Source organism: Macrotis lagotis, chromosome 2 (assembly GCF_037893015.1).
Source record: "Macrotis lagotis isolate mMagLag1 chromosome 2, bilby.v1.9.chrom.fasta, whole genome shotgun sequence".
In the NCBI taxonomy this organism is placed as follows: domain Eukaryota; kingdom Metazoa; phylum Chordata; class Mammalia; order Peramelemorphia; family Peramelidae; genus Macrotis; species Macrotis lagotis.
The window spans coordinates 222,210,779-222,234,956 of NC_133659.1; the positions used below are offsets into that span (position 1 = coordinate 222,210,779).

At 44.1% G+C, this 24,178-nt stretch overlaps 3 protein-coding genes and 1 long non-coding RNA gene across 8 annotated transcripts in view; 2 read left to right on the plus strand and 2 right to left on the minus strand.

Annotated features, from left to right (window-relative positions):
- Nucleotides 1–1,486: 1,486 nt before the first annotated feature.
- NDUFAF8 (NADH:ubiquinone oxidoreductase complex assembly factor 8) lies at nt 1,487–5,245 on the minus strand. Its single transcript, XM_074224939.1, has 3 exons — nt 4,997–5,245; nt 4,796–4,906; nt 1,487–1,811 (listed from the first exon to the last, which is right to left on the minus strand). Exons 1-3 carry the CDS (start codon nt 5,078–5,080, stop codon nt 1,791–1,793), a joined length of 216 nt encoding a protein of 71 aa, XP_074081040.1. The 5' UTR covers nt 5,081–5,245; the 3' UTR covers nt 1,487–1,790.
- On the plus strand, nt 4,778–19,566 carry TEPSIN (TEPSIN adaptor related protein complex 4 accessory protein). 4 transcript variants are annotated; one of them, XM_074224936.1, is made up of 13 exons: nt 4,778–5,506; nt 8,252–8,324; nt 8,638–8,729; nt 8,995–9,088; nt 10,288–10,355; nt 10,736–10,814; nt 11,037–11,108; nt 12,013–12,216; nt 13,117–13,291; nt 14,257–14,370; nt 14,812–14,890; nt 15,638–15,772; nt 16,162–19,566. In XM_074224936.1, exons 1-13 carry the CDS (start codon nt 5,462–5,464, stop codon nt 16,750–16,752), a joined length of 1,821 nt encoding a protein of 606 aa, XP_074081037.1. In that variant the 5' UTR covers nt 4,778–5,461; the 3' UTR covers nt 16,753–19,566. The 4 variants fall into 4 exon arrangements, with proteins under 4 accessions (XP_074081037.1, XP_074081036.1, XP_074081039.1 ...); XM_074224935.1 differs by having other exon boundaries at nt 4,779–5,506; nt 14,230–14,370; nt 16,162–19,565; XM_074224937.1 differs by lacking the exon at nt 4,778–5,506 and having other exon boundaries at nt 5,834–8,324; nt 14,230–14,370; nt 16,162–19,565.
- On the minus strand, nt 7,949–16,486 carry LOC141514269 (uncharacterized). The gene is made up of 3 exons (XR_012475977.1): nt 16,267–16,486; nt 14,795–14,879; nt 7,949–12,422 (listed from the first exon to the last, which is right to left on the minus strand). It is a non-coding gene; the product is annotated as an uncharacterized LOC141514269 (long non-coding RNA).
- Nucleotides 19,567–20,894: 1,328 nt separating the features above from the next.
- CEP131 (centrosomal protein 131) overlaps nt 20,895–24,178 on the plus strand; it is a 68,430-nt gene continuing 65,146 nt past the window's right edge. Inside the window, exons 1-2 of one of the 2 annotated variants that reach the window (XM_074224933.1) lie at nt 20,895–21,028; nt 22,117–22,321. In XM_074224933.1, coding sequence (XP_074081034.1) covers nt 22,133–22,321 — 189 coding nt within the window. In that variant the 5' untranslated portion in view covers nt 20,895–21,028; nt 22,117–22,132. The remainder of the gene's footprint in view (nt 21,029–22,116; nt 22,322–24,178) is intronic. The other variant, XM_074224932.1, reaches the window with a different exon arrangement.

Genomic DNA, 24,178 nt, shown 5'->3' on the forward strand with positions numbered 1-24,178 from the left:
CTTATTAGTTGGTCAACTGCAAAAAAATGGCAAATGGTTATATAAATTATGTGAAAAAGATAGTATTATCAAAAAAGTGTCAGAATCCTCTTAATAGAATTCATAGTTGGAAGTGAACAGAAACAGAAAGATTTACAGTGGCCAGAATATAAGGGAAAACATCTCCGAAAGATTATAGAGCTCTGATTAATACAATGATAAATCATGACTTCATAAGACTTCTGATAAATCATGTTTTCTACTATTTGGCAGATAGACGATCAACTCAATATAATGATATATAAATTTGCAGCCATGGTCAGTTAACTAGTTTTCCAAAACCAATTTCTTATAGGGCTTCTATTATGGGCAGGGAGAGTGAGAGTTGATGAGCAGCAAAAGTAGCAACGATCATCAAAAAAAACCCTTCTAAAATACAAAGATAGTTTAGAAAGGGAAAAACTGCCCAGCTCATTTATTATTGTGTTAAACTAAATATGCTTTTAAAAAGTAAATCTATTTCACATATAATCATTTGTATGTTGAAATGTTCATGTTTGACATCTAAGTACATAATAAAAAAAATTTTATTTTATAGGACTAAAGCTAATTTTTGTTTTTCAAGACCTTACATATAAGTGGGAAACTTATCAAAACTTTTCTTGAAGGTTGTTTAATTTTCTATGGGAATGCATAGAGGGGGTGGACGAGAAGGACTAACTATGAGGAACTTATTGATATTGAATTGTCTGTATTCCTGCATGGGAAGAAGATACTGATAATTCATATGAACTTTCTCATTTATAAGAGCTGTTTGTTAGAAGGAGCATATATAAAGACAGGACATAAGGAGCAGAATATAATGATATAGTAAAAAGGAGTCAATGGGTGATAAAGAAAGTACTGGGAGGAAGGGAAAGGAGATGAAGAAGCAGCTAAGAAATTTCACATAAGAATCAAGAAAAAGCTTTTTCAATGAAGTGGAACGGGAAGGCAAGGTGGAATGAGCCTTCATTCTCAGCAGAATTGGCTCTGAGAGGAAATAACATACACACTTAATAGGTTATAGAAATCTATCTTACCCTAGAAAAAAATGAGAAGAAAGGGATGGGATAAAGGGGCACAGGAGGAGGGAAGAGGGGGAAGATTGTGGGAGAGTATACTCTGATACAACACACCTTTGGACAGGGCCAGGATGAAAGGAGAGAGAGAATAGAATAAATCAGAGTGGAGGGAAATATAGCTAGTAATAGCAACTGTGGGAAAAATATTGAAGCAACTTCTCTATCACTGACTTTCGATAAAGAAAGCAACTCACCCCAGAGATAGAGCCATTGGAATCTGAACACAGACTGAAGTATTTTTTTTTCTCTCTCACTTCTCATCTTCTGGGGGGGGGGGGGGTTAATAACAAAATTGTTGTAATAGATTGGCAAAAATAAAGAAATATAAAAAAAAAATTTTTCCTATGGACATGGCACTATGTCTCAGAAAAGTCAAGCCACAGTTTATACTTAATACAGATAAACTTAAACCCAATCTTTATTTTTGATTAGATTCCACTTTAACCAAAATTTGCAAAATAACTTTTACCATCACCCTGGCTAAATTCTGTTACTTTTGTGTATGCCTATACAATCATGTATAAATGTGTGATACACATCCTTAAAATAACAAAAACCACTTTTGTTCATTTCTAAGAGTTTCAGGTATTCACTGCTGCCTCGGTGCTGTTAAAATCTGACTTCATACTGACGGGCAACACAAGAGTGGAAGGTAAATTCCAGTGATTCAAAGTCCATCCTAATGCTTCAGTTCAAGGTTTTCTTGGCCTGAAATGATAAAAAGTATTTGGTATCAATGGATTGGTTTATTATTAAACATGATAGTGTTATGAAAATATAGAAAACCAAAGCATTGTTGGGAAAAGGCAGAATTTGCCAACTTGCCCACGCTGCCATAACAAGAAGATAAATGGATCTGTTCATCAAGTTGTATATAGCCCCTAGGTTGATTATGGGGTCCAAGCCATGTTTATCATATTCCTTTTTTTTTTTGCAAGGCAATGGGGTTAAGTGACTTGCCCAAGGCTTCACTGCTAGGTAATTATTAAGTGTCTGAAGCTGGATTTGAACTCAGGTACTCCTGACTCCAGGGTTGGTGCTCTATCCACTGCACCACTTAGCTGCCCCATGTTTATCATATTCTTATCAGTTTTGGTCTACAGCAAGATCACCCAACCCTACTTTTAAAAGTTTTTATTTAAACAATAGACAATATATTTTGATTTGCTATCTTAGTGAGAGCTCTGTGATAGCTTCCCTTCCTTTACTAAAGCATTTAGTAAATCCAGAGGGCTGCACAAAATTGCTTGCAGCCTGTGGGTGCATTTTGGAAAGGCCTAGTCTATTGTCTATCTACTGCCTATACCTTTTTTTTTTAGGTTTTTGCAAGGCAAATGGAGTTAAGTGGCTTGCCCAAGGCCACGCAGCTAGGTAATTATTAAGTGTCTGAGACCGGATTTGAACCCAGGTAGTCCTGACTCCAGGGCCGGTGCTTTATCCACTACGCCACCTAGTTGCCCCTACAGCCTATACCTTCTAACCTCAATCATATACCTTTGGTCCTAAGGGAAATCTGTTAAAAATGAATGGATGAGTGATTCACACTAAGAAAACATTAAAGTATACCACTACCTAGGGTAGTGCCCAGTAAGGATAGAATATTTAATGTTAAGCTTTTCTGGTTGATGGAAATAGGTTAAATAATTTATTTCTGAACAAAATTTTTTCAATATAGAGTTCCCAGGATGAATAAAGTAAAATAATTACTTAAGTGAAGCCTCCTAGGTAGCCAGGTGCAACAGTTGACTTTTGTTTGAGCATAGACAATAGAGAGGCCTTTAACGTAGTGTTGGGTTTAACTTGCCCTTTTTCACCAAGCCTTTTCCAGTACTAAGTAATTAGAATGATGTTCTTTCTCTTCCTTCTTTACCTACCACCAAAAAGTTGCTAACCCAAAATAGTGAAACTGTTTTCAGAAAAGAGAAATAAAACAGAGAAAAAAATAGCCAGTCCCTCTGGGGGAAAAAAGAAACCTGAGTAATCTCTAAAATGAAAAAGAAACCCATGAAGAATAGATTTACTCAATGAGAGAAAAACTAAACTCTTCAGCAGTACAGTATATAACCTCTGGCAAGGACCCAGGTTATCCAGATTTTTTTAACTGCAAGGATAGAAACTACATAAACTCTTTCAGCAGAGCATTCGTGTTTTGATCATTCATGTGTTCAAGAAAATATCCTTTATGTTCGGTTAAAATTATATAGTTTAAAAGTATTCTAATTTATGTGACTTTAACTGCCAAAAGTCACTTTGTACAATAGTCAACTTTCATCTAATCAGGTCCTAACAATGAAGGGCAATAAAGGCTAAATTTTCAGGATAGAGATGATTTATATATCTGTTACTAAAGGAAAGCTAAAATTTGGAGAGACTCAACTTGAAACTGGCCATAAGGTTTTGATTTTTTTTTTTAACCACAGCAACTCTTTACAAGTCTTTTAATAATTTAAATATTACCTGGCCACGACTCAGTATATCCACAACTCTTTTAAAGGTAATTGACACCAGACCTTCCATTTAATTAAAAATGCAGATCTTGCTTGTGTTTAATAGCACACAGAAATTTAAAAAGTTTCTCAGTGAGGAGTTACCATAACATTACTATTCAGCAATCCTACAAAATAGCATATGTGTTGATATTTTAAGAATCAGTCTCCTGGGAGAATCCAACAGGAGTATAGGTTATTATTTCATATTTTAAATGGTGGTCAATAGGCACTTAGGAGTATTTCCTGTTTTAAGCATTTCTAAAGTATTGTAAGCAACAGTCTCTAAGACCCGGGGAAAAAACACCACCTTACCCTCCTAGGTACTGCTATGCTGGCTTATTTGTTTATTCACTCTGGAAACTGAGTTGAGCATTATCTAGTAGTAAGAAATCACTCTTTTTTACTAAATCCCAGACTAGGCTTTTTTTTTGGACTCATTGCTGGAGCAGCACGGTCCCCACCCCGGACACAGCTTTGTTTGCATGCACAAGCTACCAGGCCACCCGCTTAGAGTCTGATCTCAGTTCTCGGGGAGAACTCCTGTATGACGAATTGGCAAGGTCCCTTGGAAGCACCCAGAGGTGCTCATCCCTGTTTACTACTAAGGGAATTTTGTCAATTCGTTCAACCTCCTTAGGTTTCAGCCACTTATGAAAATAGGAGAGTTCTGTGAATCCAGATCTGTGATTCCAAGAAGCTTTAGGCTAATCTCCTCGAAGAAATCCAGTCCTTCCTTTTTTTTTTTTTTAAAGGTTTTTGCAAGGCAGTGGGGTCAAGCGACTTGCCCAAGGCCACACAACTAGGTCATTATGAAGTGCCCGAGGCCAGATTTGAACTCGGGTCCCCCTGACTCCAGGGACGGAGTTCTATCCCCCGCGCCGTCTAGCTCACACAAGTCTGAGCACTAGCTGTGTTCAGGTCACTGGGAAGGTCAAGGGCAGAAAAAAGAAGAAAAGGTGTGCTCTATGGTCTACTAACAGGCCGCTCCGGAAAGGGGGACAACTACAGGGCAGCGGAGTGCAAAGCGGGGGGATTGGTCCGGGGAACGGGGTGGGGGTGGGGGTGGGGTGAGGGGCCTAATTCGGCAGGGTCGGCCTGACAAGGAGGGGCTGAGCCCCCGGCCCGCCCCTCCCCCGGCGGCCGGCGGGCAGCGCGGGAAGGGAGGGAGGGGACGCCGCCACTCGACCCGGCGGCCGCACGTACAGCCGCCATGAAGCAGTTCCGCAGGGCCTCGAACTCCTTGGCGCATTGGTTCTTTCTCAGGTCCCCGCCGGGGGCCGTGGCGGCCTGGACGCACTTCCCATACGCCGTGGCCTAGAAAGGCGGGAAAGAGACAGATCTGCAAAGTGCCCCGAAACGCCGCCTCCGCGGTGCCGGGCGGAATCCCCGAAGGGAGCCCCTCACCTCCACCCCGCAGGTCGCCAGTCTCTCCGGGAAACTCTGTATTCGGCTTCGCACTCGGGTCCACACAGCTCCGGGCCCCGACATGAGCCGCTCGTCCTTTCCCACCCGGATACTGCCATCTTGGGTCCGCCTGCTTCCGGCTTCCGTTCCCTGCAGATAGGGTGGAATGCCTGTTTTTAACTTTAGGGGAGCCCTCTCATTGGTGTAATGGTAATTTTGCCCTCCCCTTCCCGCCAAGACCTCTAACGGCTTCCCGGACGGATTCGTTCGTTTCTCTCCGAGTCATGCCATTGGTTTGCATCTCTCGTCTGTTTCCATTCTCTGACTTTGGATTGGTCCGAGATCAATTTGTTTATTAAGGACGTCCTCGGGACACCGCCCCGCCGCGAGCGATTGGTCCACGGTACCCAATCCGGCACGTTGATTGGCGGAAATGGGAGCCGGCTGCTAAGAGCTTTGGGGATCATGGCCGCTCCGCAGCTCCGGGACCGGCTGAGCTTCCTACACCGAGTGAGTACCGGCAGGACCCGAGCCCCGTTGGCCGGGCCCGAAGGCCAAAGGCCCGGACTGTGGCTTCTGTGCCGCCCTCGCCTCCGGCCAGAGCCCGGTTGGCCCGGTCGGAGCTCGCCTGACCTCCAGTTCTCAGGGAGAACCCCCGGCCGGGCCCCGGGCCTCCCGTGACCGCCGTTCCCCGCCCTCCCCGGCCGCAGCTGCGCCTGCATGTGCCCAGACGCTCCGGGGCTCAGTTTCCTGGGAGGATGGGGCCGGAAGGCCCGGGATGCCCGCCTGTGCCGGCCCTGTGGTCTTTGGTGCCCAGCGCCCCTCCCGTGCCAGGGGCCTCCCATCCTCCTGAGGAGGATCCGCTCCCCTCGCCGCGGCCACAGCTCGCCCTCCTCCATCTCCTCACAGGGCCCCAGTCCTAGCCTCCGTGCCGCCCCCTGCTTCCTTACCCAGGCCTGGAACGCTCTTCTGAGCCCTTCATTCCTCCTCATTTGTCAGCCTCTTCCTCACCTCAACCCAGACTCCTTTTCTCAAGGTTCTTAATAGCCCTGGATCCATGAACTTGCTTTGCTTTCTAAAATATGCCGGTAACTATTCCGATAACATTACTTTCCTTTATAATCCCATTTTTTTTTTTGGTATTTAAAGGCATTATTCTTAAAAGATGAGTTTAGAGTAGACATTACTCTGAGAAAAAAAAAAGCCCATAGATTTTACCAAGTCAATAAATACTTATTACTGTGCCTGCCGTGTGCAGAGTACTTTGTTAAGTACCGGGGATACAAAGATAGGCAAAAGCAGCTCCTGCCCTCCAGAAACTCAAATCAGATGAGGAAGAAACAACATCCATAGGCAAACAAATTATATACAGAATAAATTAGTGGTAATCTCAGAGGGGAGGCGCTATCGTTTAAGGGGACTTGGAAAGGTTTCTTCCAGGAAAGGCAGAATGGGGGCGGCTAGGTGGCGCAGTGGATAGAGAACCGGCCTTGGAGTCAGGAGTACCTGGGTTCAAATACGACCTTAGACCCTAATTACCTAGCCGTGTGGCCTTAGGCAAGCTACTTAACCCCATTGCCTTGAAGAAAAAAAAATCTAAAAAATAAAACCAGAAAAGGCAGAATGTTAACTTAGATTAGAAGGAAGCCAGGTTACCAGGCCACCAAAGGTTAAGAAGCTTTTCTAAACAGTGTGATCCCTCTCTCCTGATTATGTTGAATATATCTAAAAATATTATCAATTTGTTTTAAAGTTCATGGACCTTGGGCTATTAAGAACCCCTTGCTTGAGTAAGAAAGAAACCTATCTGGAACCTCCCCAAAGTGGTCATTTAGACTCACCCTGTGCTTAATTTGTATCTAACCGTGGGCTCTTATTTGTCTGGTTGATAACTCTTGGAATTCCCTTTCTATTGATAAAGAAGGGATGATTGCAACACATTGTTATAAAATAGGGATAGAGGTCTAATTTTCTAATAAAACTTCTCTTCACTCTCCTTTCTCTTCTCCATCCCCTCCCCCCCCAATTTCTCCACATTCCCCCACACACACCCCCAAATCACACATACAGTGGAATCCGACTCTTCTACTTTTCAGTCCTTGGTTCCTGTGGTCACCAACCAGACTTTTTGCCAAAATTATGTAAAAGTTCTTTTGAATTTTTACAACTGTTTTGAAGTTCATATTACCCACCTGTACAAAGTGTCATAATAATTTCTAAAAGGAAATGATGTTGTGATTTCTGCAGTAGGATTATAACTCTGAGTTAATGTCAAGGGTTTAACTCTACATCATTTCATTGCCTGTCAAGACCAGTATGCCTAATGATATCATTGAACTACCAGTCTTCAAAACTGATTTAGGCTTTAGGTCAGGAAGTGTAGGAGGGTGTTGAAAGATCTAAGAAACTAAACCAAGTGATGATTTTACTGTTGCAAACTGAGATCTATCTTGATATAATGTAGATGAGGGTCAGAGTGAGCCAGCAAGCTTCTGTCTTCCTTATCATCTTTTGAGGTATCCCTTTTACATTCCTAATAATGACTCAGCCTTAGATTGTTTACCTCATTCTCTGTAAATCTTTGATAATATGCAAAATTGCCTTTACATAGTTGTACATCCTAGCTAGTGTTTCTTTTTTTTCAGGTAGCATTTCATGTGAGCATTTCCATGATCTGTTATACTTAATATCCTTGTCATTTTAAAGTTAAGATTATTCAAGTGCCAATTATGTGTTCTGCCATTACACTATTCCTGGACAATCTTTACTATTGTAAATAGTACTCTGAACACTGAACATTTTTGAACAGATTTTTCCTCCCTTCTTTGGATGATTTCCTTGGAGTCTATTCTACAAAACAGATTTACCAGGATAAAGGATAAGAATATAAGATTTTTTTGTTTATATTTTGTGACATATTACCACATTTTCTTTAGAAAAATTGAAACCATTTATTTTTGGGTACCACCAAAAATGTGTGCATGTAAGTAAATATTTTCATTATAACACATTTCTATTATAGCACAGCCAATATTGGACTTTGTTATTGTCACTCATTTTTGCTAAATCAATAAATATATGATGGTACCTTAAAGTTAAGTCTCTTTAACCTTAAAGAACCAGTATCCAAGCTGCATTCTTAGATGAGAAGACCATTCATGCATGGAAGGAATTATACCTAAGGAACATGCATAAATATAGTAATATCCCTGTGGGAAAAGATTACCAATGGAGGGGGTTTCTCTTCTCATCTAGCTCCCAATTCTGATGAAAGGAACTTCTGATGATGATGTCCCTTGCCCTGGTTACCTGTTTGAAGAGATTGCTAGTATCCTTTTCCCAAAAGGGCAAGAAAAACAGGTTTTAGGACAGACCATGAAAGATCTGTGACTTTTGATGGGATTACCTATCAGGGATTATTGGATTACTTAAAAGGCAAACTAAAGTGGTTGGGTAATGTAACTGGGAAGACAGAAGAAGCCTGCTTGCTATTTTTTTAGATAAGCCAAAGTCATAATAGTTTTTCCTCAAAATGAACAATTATGGTAAAATGTAGGACATTGTGGTCAGAAGGCTCAATTTTCCCCTCCCCTTCAGTACACTCTGCAGTCTATCCTTTCCCTAACATGATTGTCTCCCAGAAATTTCCCATGAGTCAGTGGGAAGCAGCCAGTGTCTGTTGGAGTACCTCCTGAACCGCTTACAGAGCAACTCCTGCCATGTTAAACTCAAGGTAAGCAGGAGAGAGGAAGGGTGGGGACCCTAGCTTGGTTCCCAGGGCTTCCCTAGGTTGAGTTAGACAAGCCAGGCCAGAGTTTAGACAGGAGCCAGTTTCCAGAATGGCCAAGGAGAAGAAAGAGGATAGTGGAGGGGATGCCGGGTCAGAATGTGTGTATGGTAGGGCAGCACAGGGACTTTCCCAGGTCTTGGATATGTGTCACTGTGTCGGTGTTGCAGCCCACTGTGGTTTTTTCACTTGGTATCTTCTCTCTTCCCAGGCATTGAAAATCTTACTCTACATGTGTAGCCATGGCTCTACATCCTTTCTTCTTGCACTCAAACGCAATTCTTCCTTCATCCAGGAAGCTGCAGGTATCTGGGAATTTTAGCACTACTCCATATTGGGGGATTATAGAGAAAAGAGTTGAGGTTTCATTTAGCATATTCAGCTTCCTTTTCCAATCAGTTTTACTTTAGAATTTGGACTAACAGTTAATGACTTTTCACAGAAGTTTAGGTCCTAGGGTGGTAGGGAAGACTATAAAAGTTTGGTTTTCAGTATAGAGAAGGTCTGAACTTCATCTTGGGGCATGAGTCTCAGGTCCTTGGCCTGACTTTTCTGGGGGATTCTTCCCCTGAGTCATTTGAAGGGGGAAATTGAATGACTCTCTTGACCTTTGAAGGACTCTTCAAGGATAATTACTGATAAGGAGAAGCCCACTCAGGAGCTGGGGAAAGAGATCAGCTAACATTTGTTTTGAATCAAAGAAACAGGTGGTTCTGGAATTGCGCCATCAATTCTTGGCTCCTGATCTTGGTTATATCAGTCTTTAGTTACCCAGTTAGTTAAATTTCTGCTTGTCCTCATAGAAAGAGGGGCATGAAAAGTTTTGACAGAAGTTATAGGAAAATATCTCCCTGAAGCAATTTTAAAGACTCTTAATCAGTGGAATGTCCCAGGAATAGGTATCATTGCTGCTGACCTCTCTAGCCAGCTGCACTATTAGTGAAGAAGTGGAATGATAAGGGCCTGCAAAATGTTACTTGGTCTCTGCCTTTGATTAGGATCTCATTTCAACTAGTCATAGATAGCTCTCTGTTTTCCAAAACCCCCTGAACAATAAAGTTCACAAATTCTTTCACTGCAAAATTTTGCAACCTTTCCAGGCCTGGGGTCCATCCTTTCATGTCTCTTACATCTGTCTTTCATCATTGGCAGCTCATTCCCTTTTGATCCCTTCTTCATGATGTTAATAGAAAAGTGGCATTTTTAGGCAAGATAGAGAGACTTTAAGAAAAATCTCCCCGGAGGCTTCCTCAGAAAGACATCCACATGATTGAAGGGAAGAAGTCCTAGAAAAGGGAACAGAGTGACCAAGAGGCAATGACTCTGGGGAAGCCCCTGAGGGAAATGGGAAGTAGCTCTTTTTGGAGTAGTGCTCATGTATGGAGAGCCATTTCTAAATGGACTGGAATGAAGAAATCATTCCGTACATTTGGAGTAAAAGGTATCTGAGTTCAGAGCCTCAGATGTTTTTCTCCCTAATCCCTAAATCCTCATTATTTTGCAGTATTTGGTGGCCTCCCAGATCCTCTTCATGGAAACAGCTTGTATCAGAAGGTCCGGATGGCTGCCCAGGTAAGCTAGTGTTAAATCTAAGCACTCTTGAACAAGGAGATCTACCCTGGATTAGGTTTCATTATATGAAGGGATGCCTCCCTATAGGGCACTCTGAGTTTGGAGAGGATTAGGGCAGGGCTCATGCCAGGGAATTGGTCTCCCATTTTCCTTTTCTTGCTCACCCAAAGAATGTGAGTGTGCTTGAGGGTCCACTTGCTGCTGCTAACTAGGCTGGGCCTCAGGGAGAGAGTGTCTTATCCTTATTGATTGTTTAGTCAGGCCCTTTTGGCATCCTACTGGGACCTAGAGCCATAATAGAGCCCCCTGAGGACAGCTGAGAGCAGAGGGCAGGATCAAAGCAGCAGGGGACACTAACATATGTTCTATCCCTCTTCTAGGACTTGGCAAGTGCCTTGTTTTCTGATACCTTGTTGCCATTGCCTTCCACCCAGTCTCCTAGGTCCCTTTCTTCAACAGGTAATGTAGATACTTCCTTCTTCTCTTCCTCTTTGATTCAGTTTCCAGTCCCTTTCATTACTGGACCTTTTTAAGTCAGTACTTGCTGGGTCAGAAATGGAGAAAAACTTGACCTCTCTTTGTATCCTTTCCCCTTGATCTTCTCTGCCCAATGAATGTAGAATTGCTCCTTAGGGAAACCAGCCTCACTTCCACCTCCAAAGCATTTTTCTTTCTCCCTAGGTATGGGATCCCAGTCCGGTTCTTATAGCACCCTCCAAGGTTTTGGCTATACCAAGGACAGGGGGAGCTCTGGTGAGTATTCTCTGAGGGTCACCATTTTTCTTACCTCAGGGCCTTCTCTTATTGCATCTGCTGAGGATGGCATGAGTTGGACTGCTAGAGGGTCTTCTGGAAAGCTTATCAAAGGAAATAAAGTTGAAAAGAATTTTTTTATAAGTGTTATATGAAAATAGTGTTTAAAAAAAAAAAGGCTGGGATATCTTAGTTTTCCTGAAACTGGGTTCATAGAGTAAAAGCTAAGGACTTTGAGCATGAGAATTTAGCAATGCTGGTCCCAGGCTTTAAAGTCAGACTTGGGATCTGAGCCCCTATTCATTGGGCACCCTTGACCTAAATTCCAGAAAGTGAAGAACTCGGCCCTCAATTGGCCCTAAAGGAGGAAACTTGAGTTTTGACTTCCAGTAAATAAAATCTGAGACAATTGAAATTGTACTCTGTTCTCCCCTCCCCCTCCCCAGTTTCACATTTCTTTTTAGGACTATAGAATGTTGACATCTTTAATTTGAAGCAGAGCAGATGTTGAAAGTTAGTGTTCTCACTTCTAGGCCCTGTGTGTATCTGTGTGTCTCTGTGTATGTTTTTTTAGAGAACTTAATACGTACTTCTGAGTCCTGATTTAGGGATTAAATTTTGTAGGGAGCACAAGAATATACTCCCTAGAGGTATGAGAGTACCCAGTCCTTGTGGTCAGATGGGACTAAAGTCTGGGTATGCCAGGTGGTGGGATTCATCAAAGAGTAAGCCAATCACATCTTCTCTCCACTCGTTGCTCCACCTCTCCTGCTGTGTGCCTTCATCCTCAGAGCTCCAAAAGCAAAGAGCAGATCACATTAGGGCCAGATAACCCCTTCTGTTCCTTCCCCCTCTCTGGAGACCTAGGACTGGGTTTAATAATCTCTTCTCTCCTCTGGCACAGGCTTTGCTGGTGAAGCCCTTCTCAGCACCATCCAGAAGGCTGCTGAGGTGGTGGCTAATGCTGTGCTTCCTGGACATGAGAGTCCCACTCTCCAGAGCCAGGTGCTGAGGGAGGATACCTACCAACCTGTCGTAGCGCCCTCTGCTGGCCAAGGTCACTTTGCTCTTAGGAAACCACCACCTGGGCCCACCCAGAGTGTCAGAGGTATGACCCCACAGAGACTTCTCTTGTCTTCCTGTTTGATTTTCTTGTCACCCATCATGAGCAGCTTTAGGAAGAACAGCATCTCCAAGGAAGAAAATCTAGGGTCAGTTCCCAGTTTTTGTGATCAGGTAGATTTTTCTTCTTTCCTGGGACCAGAAGACCATAGGCTCAGACACAGAACTTTCCCAGCCACAGCATAGATTGCTCTACGGGGTAAGGGTAGAGAGTAAAGAAACAAAGTGGTAGAAGGTGAAAAAGTAGAATCTTCTACCTGAGCTTCCTGTTATCTTGGCCTGGCTATGACCAATCCTGTAGGTTAGAGAATGAGGAGCTCTGGGCAACCCCCTATCTCAGAGGATCTTAGTCGGATTTTCCCCATGTTCTGCCTCTCCTTTTGCATCTCAGCTGTTTTCATTACTTAGCTCTTTAGAATATATTTGTAAAAACCTTCCCAGTTCTCTCCTTTTAACAGTTTTCTGTAGAGGTTTCTATCATTAGCCCCACTTGTAGAAGATCAGTGATGTGTCAGGCTGCCTAGGGACTCAGTGAGCACCTAGACTTCAGGGCCTAGCTTTGGAGCTGTCCTCTGCCCTTTCTCCTTTTGAGCCACACATCTTCTTTGGTCTGTTGGCATTTTTAGACCTCTGAGCAAAGCCGGCTGCCACACTCTTTGCCTAGCACGATGCCCTGTATACAACAGATGCTTTAATAAATCTTTGTTGTATTGAATTGACTTGAATCCAGCAGATCCACACAGACCCTTCTCCTCAGGGGCTCTGCCCTTAATGGCCACTCCCGTGGAGTCTCCGATGGATGGAGTCCCCATAGAGCTGAGGAGCGGGTGACTTGGGAAGGACTGAGGCTCTTTGTGGGGCTTATCTGACATCCCCATTTCTACAGTGAGGCACCAGCCTGGGCAGGCGGGGGGCGGCTGGGAGGAGATGGACAGTGACCCCAGCTCCCAGAACTCATCTCAGGAGAATGGGGAACTCAGCAGAGCCTCCAATTCTGGCAGTAAATCCGACAGCGACAGCCACTCAGGAACCAGCCGGGAGATGGGTGACATAACAGAAAGGTGAGCCATCGCTAAGGATCTGGGAAGTTGACAGGCTGAGCTACTGAAACAGGAGGGATACTAGGACAGTCTTTGTCAGGTTTCTCTTTAATTCCTAGGTAGGGATTGGTGGTTGAAATTACTTTCATTTTACTTGTTTCTTTTGAAATCCACCTGCAGAGGCACATCTCTCTTTTTCCCACTAAAGGGATGGCAGACTATAGGAAAGAAAAAAGCATCCATTTTCAGACATGGGCATTATGTTGTTTTGTTTGACGATACTAATTTGTCACAAAAGGAGGGCTTTTATTTTGAGAGTTGGAGGGATGGGAATGTCCATGTTAGTGTATGTGTATGAATCTTTAGGAAGAAAAAGACAATAGTAATGGCAACAGCAATAATAAAAAGAATGTCTCCCAACATTAAAAAAAAAAAAAGGAAATCTACCCAGCGTGTACCTTTTCTTTTTAACCAACTTTTCTTCCACTGACATTGGGATTCTTCTGGAACCTAAAACTGAATGTTGGATTTAGTTCCACCTCTTCAAAACTTGACCATTAAAGGAGGAGAATAAGACTGAGAAAGAGAAGACAATCCCTTTCAAACTCTTGCCTAGACTCCCCTTTCTACCCATTATTGTTTCTCTCCAGTGACTACCCCAGCCTGACTGCAGGCCATACTTCTAAAAAAGCTATCAACTTATTGACCATGTGTTTGCCCTCATTTCCCCCTCTGTCTTGATTTTATTTTGCTTAGATCACATCCCAGGTATCCCCAGTTGAGTTAGGGAGTAAAGGTCAAAATTTAAAGATGAGGCCATGTAACCAAGTGCCCTCTAAGGTCACCCGATGATGATAAGGGAATGAGTTGGGATTCTGCAGCCTTTCTCTTTTAGTGTCCTAGGTCCTATAAAGTCCCCAACCTTTTCATACTCACATTTTTTCTCTTCTGGGGAAAAGTTTCTATGCAGCTGTGCTATCTGACAGGGTTGAGGCTGTGCAACTGAGTGACTGTCTCCAAGAGATGAGCCTTGTGAGCACTGTGACCCAGGGACCCCGGGTCTTTCTTACTCGAGAGGAGGTGCAGCACTTCATCAAAGAGTAAGCCATTCACATCTCTCCACTCGTTGCTACTATTTCCCTTTATTCTGTTCTTTTGCACTGGGGATCTGTCTAATTCTTGGAGGGAGATGGCAAGGAAATAGGGGGGAAATAATCCTGTCCCTTTGAAAGCATAAAACCATTTAGAACCCCAGCCTGAGCTGAGCTCCATCATCCTGGATGAAGCACAACTTTCTCCTTCCATCCCTGTACCTGCCTGTGTTAAATATTCCACTTTCTTTCCCTTGGCAATGTCTCATGCCCATGAGGCTTGAAAGTTCTTAAGAGGCCAGTGTCAGAGCCACAATCACATTGCCTCTCTGTGCTAGCTTTTACCAGGCCCAGTCTGTCTTTCTCTGGGTCCCCCTTCTTGCTCTGTCTCTCCACCTCACCTCGCACCCCTGAGCCTCCTTTTTCAACTCACCATTAATTCTTCTTTAGGTGTGGGCTGCTCAACTGTGAAGCAGTCCTGGAACTCCTAAACCGGGAACTTGGAAGACCCAGTGAATCTGTTCAGATGGTGAGAGGGATGGGCGGGAGGGGGAGGTAGAGAAGAGAAGAAGGGAATAGGAATATGTTGAGTGCCTGATGTGGGCCAGGATATGCACTAAGTGCTTTACAAATATTGTCTCATCCCCATAATAACCCTGTTCTATTATGGGTTCTATTATGATTCCCCATTTTACAAATGAGGAAACTGAGGCAGGCAGAGGTTATGGTAACTGTGTCTGAGGCTGGATTTGAACCCAGGTCTTCTTAAGTCTAAGCTTAGTACTTTATCCACTGTGCCACCTGGTTGTCATTTGCTGGCTGCCCATATGTTCCCTCCTGGGTACTTTTGACCCTGACTGTCTCCTGCTCCTTTCCTAATCAGAGTCCTTATAATTTTGATGGCCTTAGTCTTTGCTGAATATTCCTGTTTGTTCTTAACTCTGTCATTCTCTTGCCACCAAAACCCCCACAAAAAACTAAGCAGTTGGAGAGAACTTTAGGAGTTGGAGATTTGTCCAGTGACCCCTTCTGGAACCTTCTTTATCTCATTACCATTTGGCAAGCTCTGAGATTTAAGAGATTAAATGAATGGGATAGGATAGGACTTAGGTGGGAGAAGGCAAGCTGGGAAGGGAGCTAGGCAAGTAGGAAATAAGGTTGGCACTGAGAATGCTCAGCCTCCCAGAGGAGGGGACAGGAGAGAAGCTCTAGGAGCTAACTCTCCTTATTTGAGAAGATTGGGAGCTGTGGGCTGACCTTCTCTCTCTCTTCTCAGAGAGCCATGTGTGCCATCTTCTCCCTCATGTGCTCAGATCTGCTTTCTCAGGACCATATCTTCTTTATCATCCAACCAAAGCTACTGCAGCTTAGCAAGGGCAGCCCTGGCCCTGTGACCAACAAGGCAACCAAGGTGAGTAGCACCCCAATTTAGTTCTGCTTATGGCTGGAAGATGGCTATGGGGCTCAGCAGTAGGAAAGCTTCTTCTCTGAGGGACCCTGTCTTTATGGTTCCCGTACCAGGCAAAGGAACCACCCTGCTCTCATGTTCATCTGTCTGAGGGATCTGTCTTGCTTTTGTTGTTTAAAGGAATGAGTGAAAAGGAATTTGTTATTATGATTGTTATTATTGGTTAAATCTGCTAACCCTGCCCTCTAATCAAAGCACCCGGGGGTGGCAGTGATGATTGTGGGAAATAGAAACATCCATCTGGTTGTGGGGCATGATTAACCTGTTTATTCTACCCTCCTTGGAGCCATCATTATTTAAACCTTAGAGAACTGCCTTCTCTCCCCTCCCAGATCTTGAGACACTTTGAGGCCCTGTGCCGAAACCACCCCACCCACAAAAGACCCCTGCCACAGGCCAGTCCTGGGGCAGCTCGCCCGTCTCTCTGTCCGACTGACCTTTTGACAGATGTTGCTCCATTTGCCGGAGGGGAGTCATTCCTTCAGCCAGTGAGTTCCTCCTCTTCCCTGCCCAGCAGCAGCACAGCCCCAGCATCCCCATCCCACCAGGAACTGACTCCGACCTCAGCCTTGGGAGACATGGCCCCTGATGGAGCCATGGAGGAGGCTGAAATTAGACTGATAGGTTCAAGTAAGCAGCCTGGATCTAGCCAGGACGTCTCAGGCACTAATACTACACGTGGCAGACTGAAGCCCAACCCCAACCCAGGGAGCAGCCTTTCCACCCCCTCGACTAGCACTTGCTCTTTGTTTGTTGGCATGGAGTTGGTGGCTCACACAGGTGTGATTGTGACTGAGGCTGCTAAAGAAGAGCTGCTCCAGCCAACAGCAGGTTCAGAGGCTCCATGGATGTCATCCAGAGAAGCTCCCACCCAGGAGACTCCTAGCCCAGAACTCTCTGCCTTTGCCTTCTTAAATGCATGAATGGCCAGCACTCGAGGCTGGGGCATAGTCCCTGGTCTTCTTTGTCTTGAGAAGTACTCTACACAAGTCTGCCTTTGACTGTCTTTTGGCTTCCTTAACTTGTGTTATCACACATGCTCATGATCCCTTCTGGGGTCTTCCAAAGTATAATTTTTACTCTTGTGTTTAATAGTTATCATTCCTGTTTTTTGTGTTTGCATCCGTCCTCTGGAGGAATTCTCACCACCTCCAAACCAATTCCTACACTAACCAAGCAGACCACTGGAATGTCCAGTATCCAAGTTGGAAACAGAAAGCACCAGTGTTCATCTTAGGTTTTTTTGATCAGCAACAGGAAAGGAGAAATTATTTTAGTTGTTTAGGAAATGCCCTGTTTATTGCTTCCAGATTATTCAGGAAGAACTTAAACTAGGAAGTTTCTGATCAGTGCTGAACCTTCCTATTCTGAGTGAGCAGATTTGATCCCTTCTCAAAACCTGCCTTTCCACTATTATTGTTTGTTTACCTCTAGTAGAACTGGTTTCATATTTCAAACATGCCTTATATCTATGTTTCCCCCCATGGAATTTTTAAAGAATTGGGCTGCTAGTTAGGCTGATCAGGATTATTATGAGTGACATAGGTGCCTTAGCACCAGAAAGAGCTCTGGCCCTCTCTAGAAATCAAAGACTCTATCTTTAGACCTTTTGAGAGAAGGTGGATCCAAGACCACATTGTCGGGCCTTCCTGGCTTAGGGAAAAGGGAATTTGGTAAGGTGGTGATGGTGGTTAGGAAATTTGGCTTTTTTGAGCTACACTCATCTTTCCGACACAGTGTATGAGTTCTCCCCAGAGCTTATACCTAGGCAGGCTTATGGTTAGTGAGTTTCCAGGCCCCTTAGCCAATTTAAGTGTGGCTTAAACAAATCAATCAGTCCCTTTCTGGCTCCATCTGAGAGTGTACTCTTAGCAATTTAAAAGCTTTCAGTTGCATACTGTTTGAGGTGGAATATTGTCAAGAGCTCATTAAGCAGAAAAAAGAGTCCTTTAGGCCTTGTAAAGAGGTGCCTGACTTCACTTCTTAATGATCAAAAGGTTTTGGAGAGGAAGGTATCATGTTTGATTATATAAACCCATTTAAACTGGGGAGAGAAGTCTTTGGTTGATTTCCTTCCAGGGAATCCATTCTGGAAGATCCAGCAGATGCTTCCTTTATATTTTGCACTGATATCTCGAATCTGAGTCACACTGCAGACTAAAGATTCCTGAATAGATAGGGTAGGGAAGTTGTATAGAGTTCCAGATTGCCTTTGGGCTTTAAGGTCCATTAGTCTGAGAACAGAGAAGTCTCTCCACAGGGTTTTGACATGAGCTACTATAATTTCTAGTTCATTTGAAACTGGGTAGATCTTGACTTCTTTTGGAAGGCAGTGACTGACATTTGAAGGAATGTAGCCCACTGCTCTGTTGTTTTCTTCCCCATATTTCCTCTAGCTTTTGCCTGCTCATTTGGATTTGGATTTCTATGGTGCTCTCGAGCAGGTTGCAAAAGGTGCTTCCAGAAACACTGACTCTCTGCTTTGTGGCCCTGAATACTACTGAAGCCCAGCCAGACAGAGCCACTTGCCAACTACTGAGTTAATACCTCTAGAACAAGAGAGCTCTAGCAGTTTTGCCATGTGTGTGTATGTGTATCTGTATGAGTGTGGTATGTATGTACATGTGTCTGTGTATAAAATTATCTTTAAATGTCTTGCTATTCTGCTGAAAATCTTCCTTGCTACATGGTAATCATAATAGCTGAAGACTATACCACCACTTTCCTCACTGCCAAGTAATGGAGATTTCATAAGAAAGTATCCAGTTGGAGTGAACTCTGGGTCAAAGTTATAGCTTCCTTTTTTTCTGATACTTTTTAAAAAATTCTTGTGTTGGTCTTCTGTTCAATGTGTCTCTACTTTTTGGCCATACTTACTCTTGCCATAAATTGTTTAAAACTGTGAGGGTCAGGGAGAACAGGTAGGTATAGGGAGCATCCCATCTCTGTGGAACTTGTGAAGGGTGCTGGTTGTTTACACTTTCTTAATAAACACTATTGGATATTTACACAGAGCCAAAATGTCTTTCTTAATATGTCCTTGGTCTCTGATGAGTATTCTGTTGTCTAACATTAAGAAGATAATATATCTGCTTCATCCTCTAACGATGTTGATGGGCTAGTCATGAATTCCCTGAGTTTCAGTTTCTTCATCTATAAAATGAAGATCCCAAGATCCCATAGTACCTACCTGAAAGGCTTGTTCTGAAGATAAAAGATCTGTTTGGCACATTATTAAGGTAGTGTGATACACATATACACCAAAATACTAATGGCAGCAATTTTTTTTAATAACAAAAAAAAAACAAAAGTAGATGCCCACCAATTGATGAATAGCTAAATTGTGACTGATGAACAGCTAAATTGTGTCTCATGAACGTAATGGAATAGGTGCTGCAAGAATCAAATCAATAAGCATTTATTAAGCACTGCTTAAAAACAATAGAGGACTTAGTGATCATGGGAAAGTATAGAAAAACATGAATTTGTGCTTACTTTGGTAAGTAGCACCAGAAAACTAAGCACAATTGCAATAGTACAAGTGGGAAAAACAAAAAAGCAAATCAATAATTGATAGATTAACCAAACTTGGTTCCAAAGAGGAAAACCTCTTCCTTTTTTGCATTAGTAGGGCATTATGAGTATAAGGTATTTCATGTGCTGTCAGATGTGTTGTAGGGAGTTTTCACTTTATATTACAAAGGATAATTATTGGGGTGAAAATGATGGTAACTTTTCAAGTTAAAATTAGGCTCAGCGGATAGAGCACTGGCCTTGGAGCCAGAAGAACTTGAGTTCAAATTCAGCTTCAGACAGTAACTTACTAGCTGTGTGACCTTGAGCAAGTCATTCAACTCTGACTGCCTTGAATCCATGATTCTATCTGGCCACTGGATCTAGATGACTCTGGATGAAAAAAATGAGACTGGTGACTTAGCAGAGCACCCCCTCACTCAAATCCAATTCATGTGCTTGTCATGGCATCAACTCAGTGATATTGGGGTCATCTTAGGGAATGAAGGATAAATAGTGGTACAAAAGGAAAGGAAAACCAGGCCATAGTTCTGTATCCTATATTTAAGAAGAGCAGAATTCAAAGGATTCAGTTTTGCTAACTTTGGGTAGAATTGGGTCCTTTTGTAATCCTGCTTTTTTGTTATTTGCATTTAAAATTTTCAGAAAAGGGGTTCACAGACTTCACCGGATTTGCCTGACATGAAAAAGGGCTTAATAGCCTCTCCTTTAGTGGTATCGATGGTACTTTGGCTTTTCTGACAAGTTTTGTACTCTTGTGCATCTATCCATCAACTAAAATCTAACTTTAAAATACCCAGATATGCTGCTATTTAAAAAAAAATTTTAAATAGAGCTTAATTTGGCCGGGTGAAGAACCAGAATACAAAATCAGTCCTTCTGGCGCACTGATGGAGAAGGCTTCGTGGAGATTTTCCTCCCCAGAACAAAGGCAGCAGCCACCCTGGGGTCTTCCAGAGGCCAGTTGTTGAAATGGACCTGGGGTTCTCTTAAAACCTCCCAGGTTCCTCAGCCTTTTAAGGTATCCCTGTCCCCATCCTCTGACCTTTGCTTCTTAATTTTTCTCTCCACCCTCTGCCTCACGCTCCCATCTTCCTTTTTTCCTTTCCTTTCCTTTCCTTTCCCCGACCCCTGGGCCCCGCAGGTCACCACCGCCTCCCTCCCACAGTGACCCTCTCTAGGCCCCGCCCCCTGCCGCCAGGGGCACGCCCCCTCCCCCTCGGCCAATGGCAGGTCCTCCCTCTCTGCGTGCCTCTCCCGCCCCCTCGGCCCCCCAATGGATGGCGGAGCGGTCCAGTGAGTTCCTGCGCTCTCCAGAGGCGGCCCGGCTTCGGCCAATCGGAGGCGGCGGGGGCGAGGGGGGCGGGCTCCGCGCGCCGACGCGGTGGGCGGTGCCGGGCGGGTTGCTAGCTGCCGGCGCCCCTCTTCTCGCCCCCCGCCTCCTCCGCCGGCCGTCGCCCCCGTTACCCCTGGCCCGCCCGCTTCATTGTTCCGGGGCGGGGTGGGGAGCGGCGGCACGCCGCGGCGGGAAGGCCGGGCCCCGGGCCCCGCGCCGGCCTCCCTCGGAGGGCGCCCCCCGGGCCCGGCCCGGCGCTGCGCAGCCTGCCCGCCGGCGGGCTCCTCGGGGGTCGGGGTGGGGGCCTGGCGCCCCGCGGAGCCGAGCAGGTAAAGGGCGGCCGGGGCCCGCGGCGGGGCCCCGTCACACAGCGGGGTGGGGGCGGCCGCAGCTTGGGCGAGCTCCAGCCCTTGGGTGGGGGCTGTGGCGCGGGAAGCCGCCGCGGGGAAGAATTGAAAGGCTCAGACCCCCGGGCGTGGGCCCCAGTCGTGCCCGCGCGCCAGCGGCGGCCTGGAGCCCCGGCCGAGGCGCGGGCACAGCCCTGCCCGCTTGCGCACGGGCTCGGGTGGGTCCCCCACGAGAAAACTTGCGTGAAGCGCTCGGCGAGCCCTTATGCCTCTGCTGATGGTAGTTGGTGTTATTGTAGCCGCCTGCACGGGGCCTTCTTGACTTCGCCTTATTTTGTTTGTATAGCACGTCTCAACAGACGCATCAGGTCCCCCCTGGGAGGGGGAGAGTCTTTTTTCCTAAGGTGAAGGATTTTAAGCTTGGTGAAAGCCAGTTTTTACTATTTTCGTTGTTGCTTCCTTCTTCTCTCCCTCCTCCATCACCTGTTGAGCCTCAATAGGATCCCTGACTTCCCTGCAGTATAAAGAAGCTGGTATGGTGGTTTCCATAGTGAGGGTTGTGTTTATGCTACCATCCAACAGCCTGGCAAATCGCAAATGTATTTGTGAGAAGTCTCATAGGGAGAGCCCATTTGGACCCGATGTTGCCTATGAACTTGTTACATTTCACTGCACAGCAGGAAGTAACTGTATACTTTGTCTAATGATAACAGTAATTTCTGATGGCTTGAAGTATTAAACAAAGACTTAGGCAAATGGAAACAATTGTTGCCTCATAAAATGCAAGGTATTCTATCTCTTTCTAAGTGTTAGGATTGAAGGACTTTGTGCTGAACACTTAGCAGTCACCTTGTAAATACTTACTGAAGTGAAATAGGAAACCAAATGGCTTAATTTGGGCTCACAGGAAATGCTTTTCTACTCTAGAATTTTGTGCCTCTAGAATAGACATTTAATGTTTCTGGGCTGTTCTAAGTCAGAGTCAGATGATAACTCCTTTGTGGAGAAAGAACAAAGAGGAAGATTTGATCTTTACATAGTGATTCCTTATATCTGTTTTCTTGCTTTAGGTCTGCTCTAGTCACAATGAAAAGTACCCGGGCCTCTAGTAGCCCAACCTGCTATCCAGAAGACAACATAGAAGGAGGAATGGAACTGAGCTTGACAGGTCTTCCCCTGCTTTTTTCCAGACGTCCCAATAGCGCATCCCCTGCAAAACCCATTGCCCGTTCTGTCTCTGTTATCACTGAAAGCAAACCTAGGAGGAATGCCCTGGTGAGTGCCCAAAGCTAGCAAATATTTTACAGAATACTTCTTTCACTCCCTCCAGTATTAAGCTAGATAGAGAGATTTTTCAACTGACATTCATCTGGATTTTGGGGGGAATAAGGGTAACTTTCAGATTAGGTGGTATTGGACACACCCCTCCAATATTATAATTACCTTTACTCCCTTGTGGCTATTGTAAATTTAATTTATTGAGATCTATCTTAACCTTGCATTGTCCACTGTCTCATTTATCATCAGAGCTATTTTCATTTATTTTGTTTTACTCTCACCCCTCAACCAAGGATACATATTTACAGAGTGGTTAACTGAGCTTAGGTGTATAGTCAGGGATCATTGAACAGTCTGTACAAAACCTAGCTGTCCTATGTTGGAATTGAGCCCATGAACTTGGCAGCATTAGCAGCATCCTCTGAACAGCCAACCAAATCCTTCCAAATCTGTAAATTGAAAAGAGTTTTAATTTCTTTGCATTCCAACCTTGAATGTTTACTACTCCAAGCCCTTCAGTCACTCTCCTTTAATACTAAATAAATTCAAGCAGAATTCTAAGGCATCTTCTAGCCAATTTCTACCATTCTTCCTCAAAAAATGTCCCAAGTTTTCCTACCTCTTTGCTCGTGCCTTTCTATGCCTCCTCTCTCTTCAAATTGTGCCTATCTTTCATGGTTTAGTTTAAATGCAACCTCTTTCATAAGATCTTCCCTGATTTCTCTATTCAGGGGTATATCTTGGGCACTATATTCTGTTTTCATTCTTTTTTTAAGTTATTAACTATATGTTATAGATATGGTAAGCTCCTTGCTTGTTAGGACCACCTCTTATTTAGCATTGCTCTCCTTTATCTGCCCTACTACCCCTAATCAATGAGGTCTTTGTTCTTCAATTGTTCTTAAAGATCTGTGAGTATGCTAACTGGCCAGAGCCTGGTGTGGACCAGAGTATCTATATTCTTGGTGCGTCTCTGTTTTTTCACCGGCCTCAGATGTAGGTACCTGTTATCCAAGGGAACTTATGATCTGTTGGTTGTCCTAATTAAAATAAAGATTATATATGATAGTGACTTTGGAAAGTGACAGTTATGTACAAATCTTTTCAACTTGGATACTAATAAATATTTTGAGAATGTCCTTGAGTGGAGCTATAGCTACAGTGCTTGAAATTAACTCTTAATACCTAAAGCAAAAGGAAGACAATAAACCACACTTCATACAAACTTTTTAATAATAATAAAACTGCTAGCAGTTATGTAGGACTTTAAGGCTTTACAAATGTCATCTCATTTGATCTTCTGTGAAGTAGGTACTATTTACAGATAAGGAAACTGATTTACCCTAGGTCACAGTAAATATCTGCAAATGCTGATTTTCCTGACTCCAAGCCAACATTATCTATTGCTTAAGAGAGGAGTCTTTGGGGGGTTGGGGGGGGCAAGGCAATGGAGATTAAATGACTTGCCCAGAATCACACAGTCTGAGAACTCAGATCCACCCAACTCCAGGGCTGGTGCTCTATCCACTATACCATGCCATTTAGCTGCCTCAAGAAAGTAATCTTAAAACAGGGGGTTTTAAGGGGGGAGGGTGCTGCAATTGAATTTACAGTACACAGTAACAATAATGGCAGAAAAAAAATTCACTTTGACTGCAGTATAGAATAACACATAAAGGGGAGTAATAAGAACTGACCTGAGCCAAGTTATGGGGAACATTTAATTTTTTTTAGGTTCTTTTTTTGGAAGGGAAATGGGGTTAAGTGCCTTGCCCAAGGCCACACAGCTAGGTAATTATTAAGTGTCTGAAGCTGGATTTGAACTCAGGTGCTCCTGACTCCGGGGCCAGTGCT

Bases quoted from the DNA above. Each gene is read 5' to 3' on its own strand.
- NDUFAF8 (XM_074224939.1), bottom strand. From the start codon at position 5,080: ATGTCGGGGCCCGGAGCTGTGTGGACCCGAGTGCGAAGCCGAATACAG. The intron at 4,907-4,996 runs GTGAGGGGCTCC...CCGCCTTTCTAG, and splicing joins TGGCGACCTGCGGGGTGGAG to GCCACGGCGTATGGGAAGTG. The intron at 1,812-4,795 runs GTACGTGCGGCC...TTATCATTTCAG, and splicing joins GGAACTGCTTCATGGCGGCT to GCCAAGAAAACCTTGAACTG.
- TEPSIN (XM_074224935.1), top strand. From the start codon at position 5,462: ATGGCCGCTCCGCAGCTCCGGGACCGGCTGAGCTTCCTACACCGA. The intron at 8,730-8,994 runs GTAAGCAGGAGA...CTCTCTTCCCAG, and splicing joins CCTGCCATGTTAAACTCAAG to GCATTGAAAATCTTACTCTA. The intron at 12,217-13,116 runs GTATGACCCCAC...CCATTTCTACAG, and splicing joins GCCCACCCAGAGTGTCAGAG to TGAGGCACCAGCCTGGGCAG.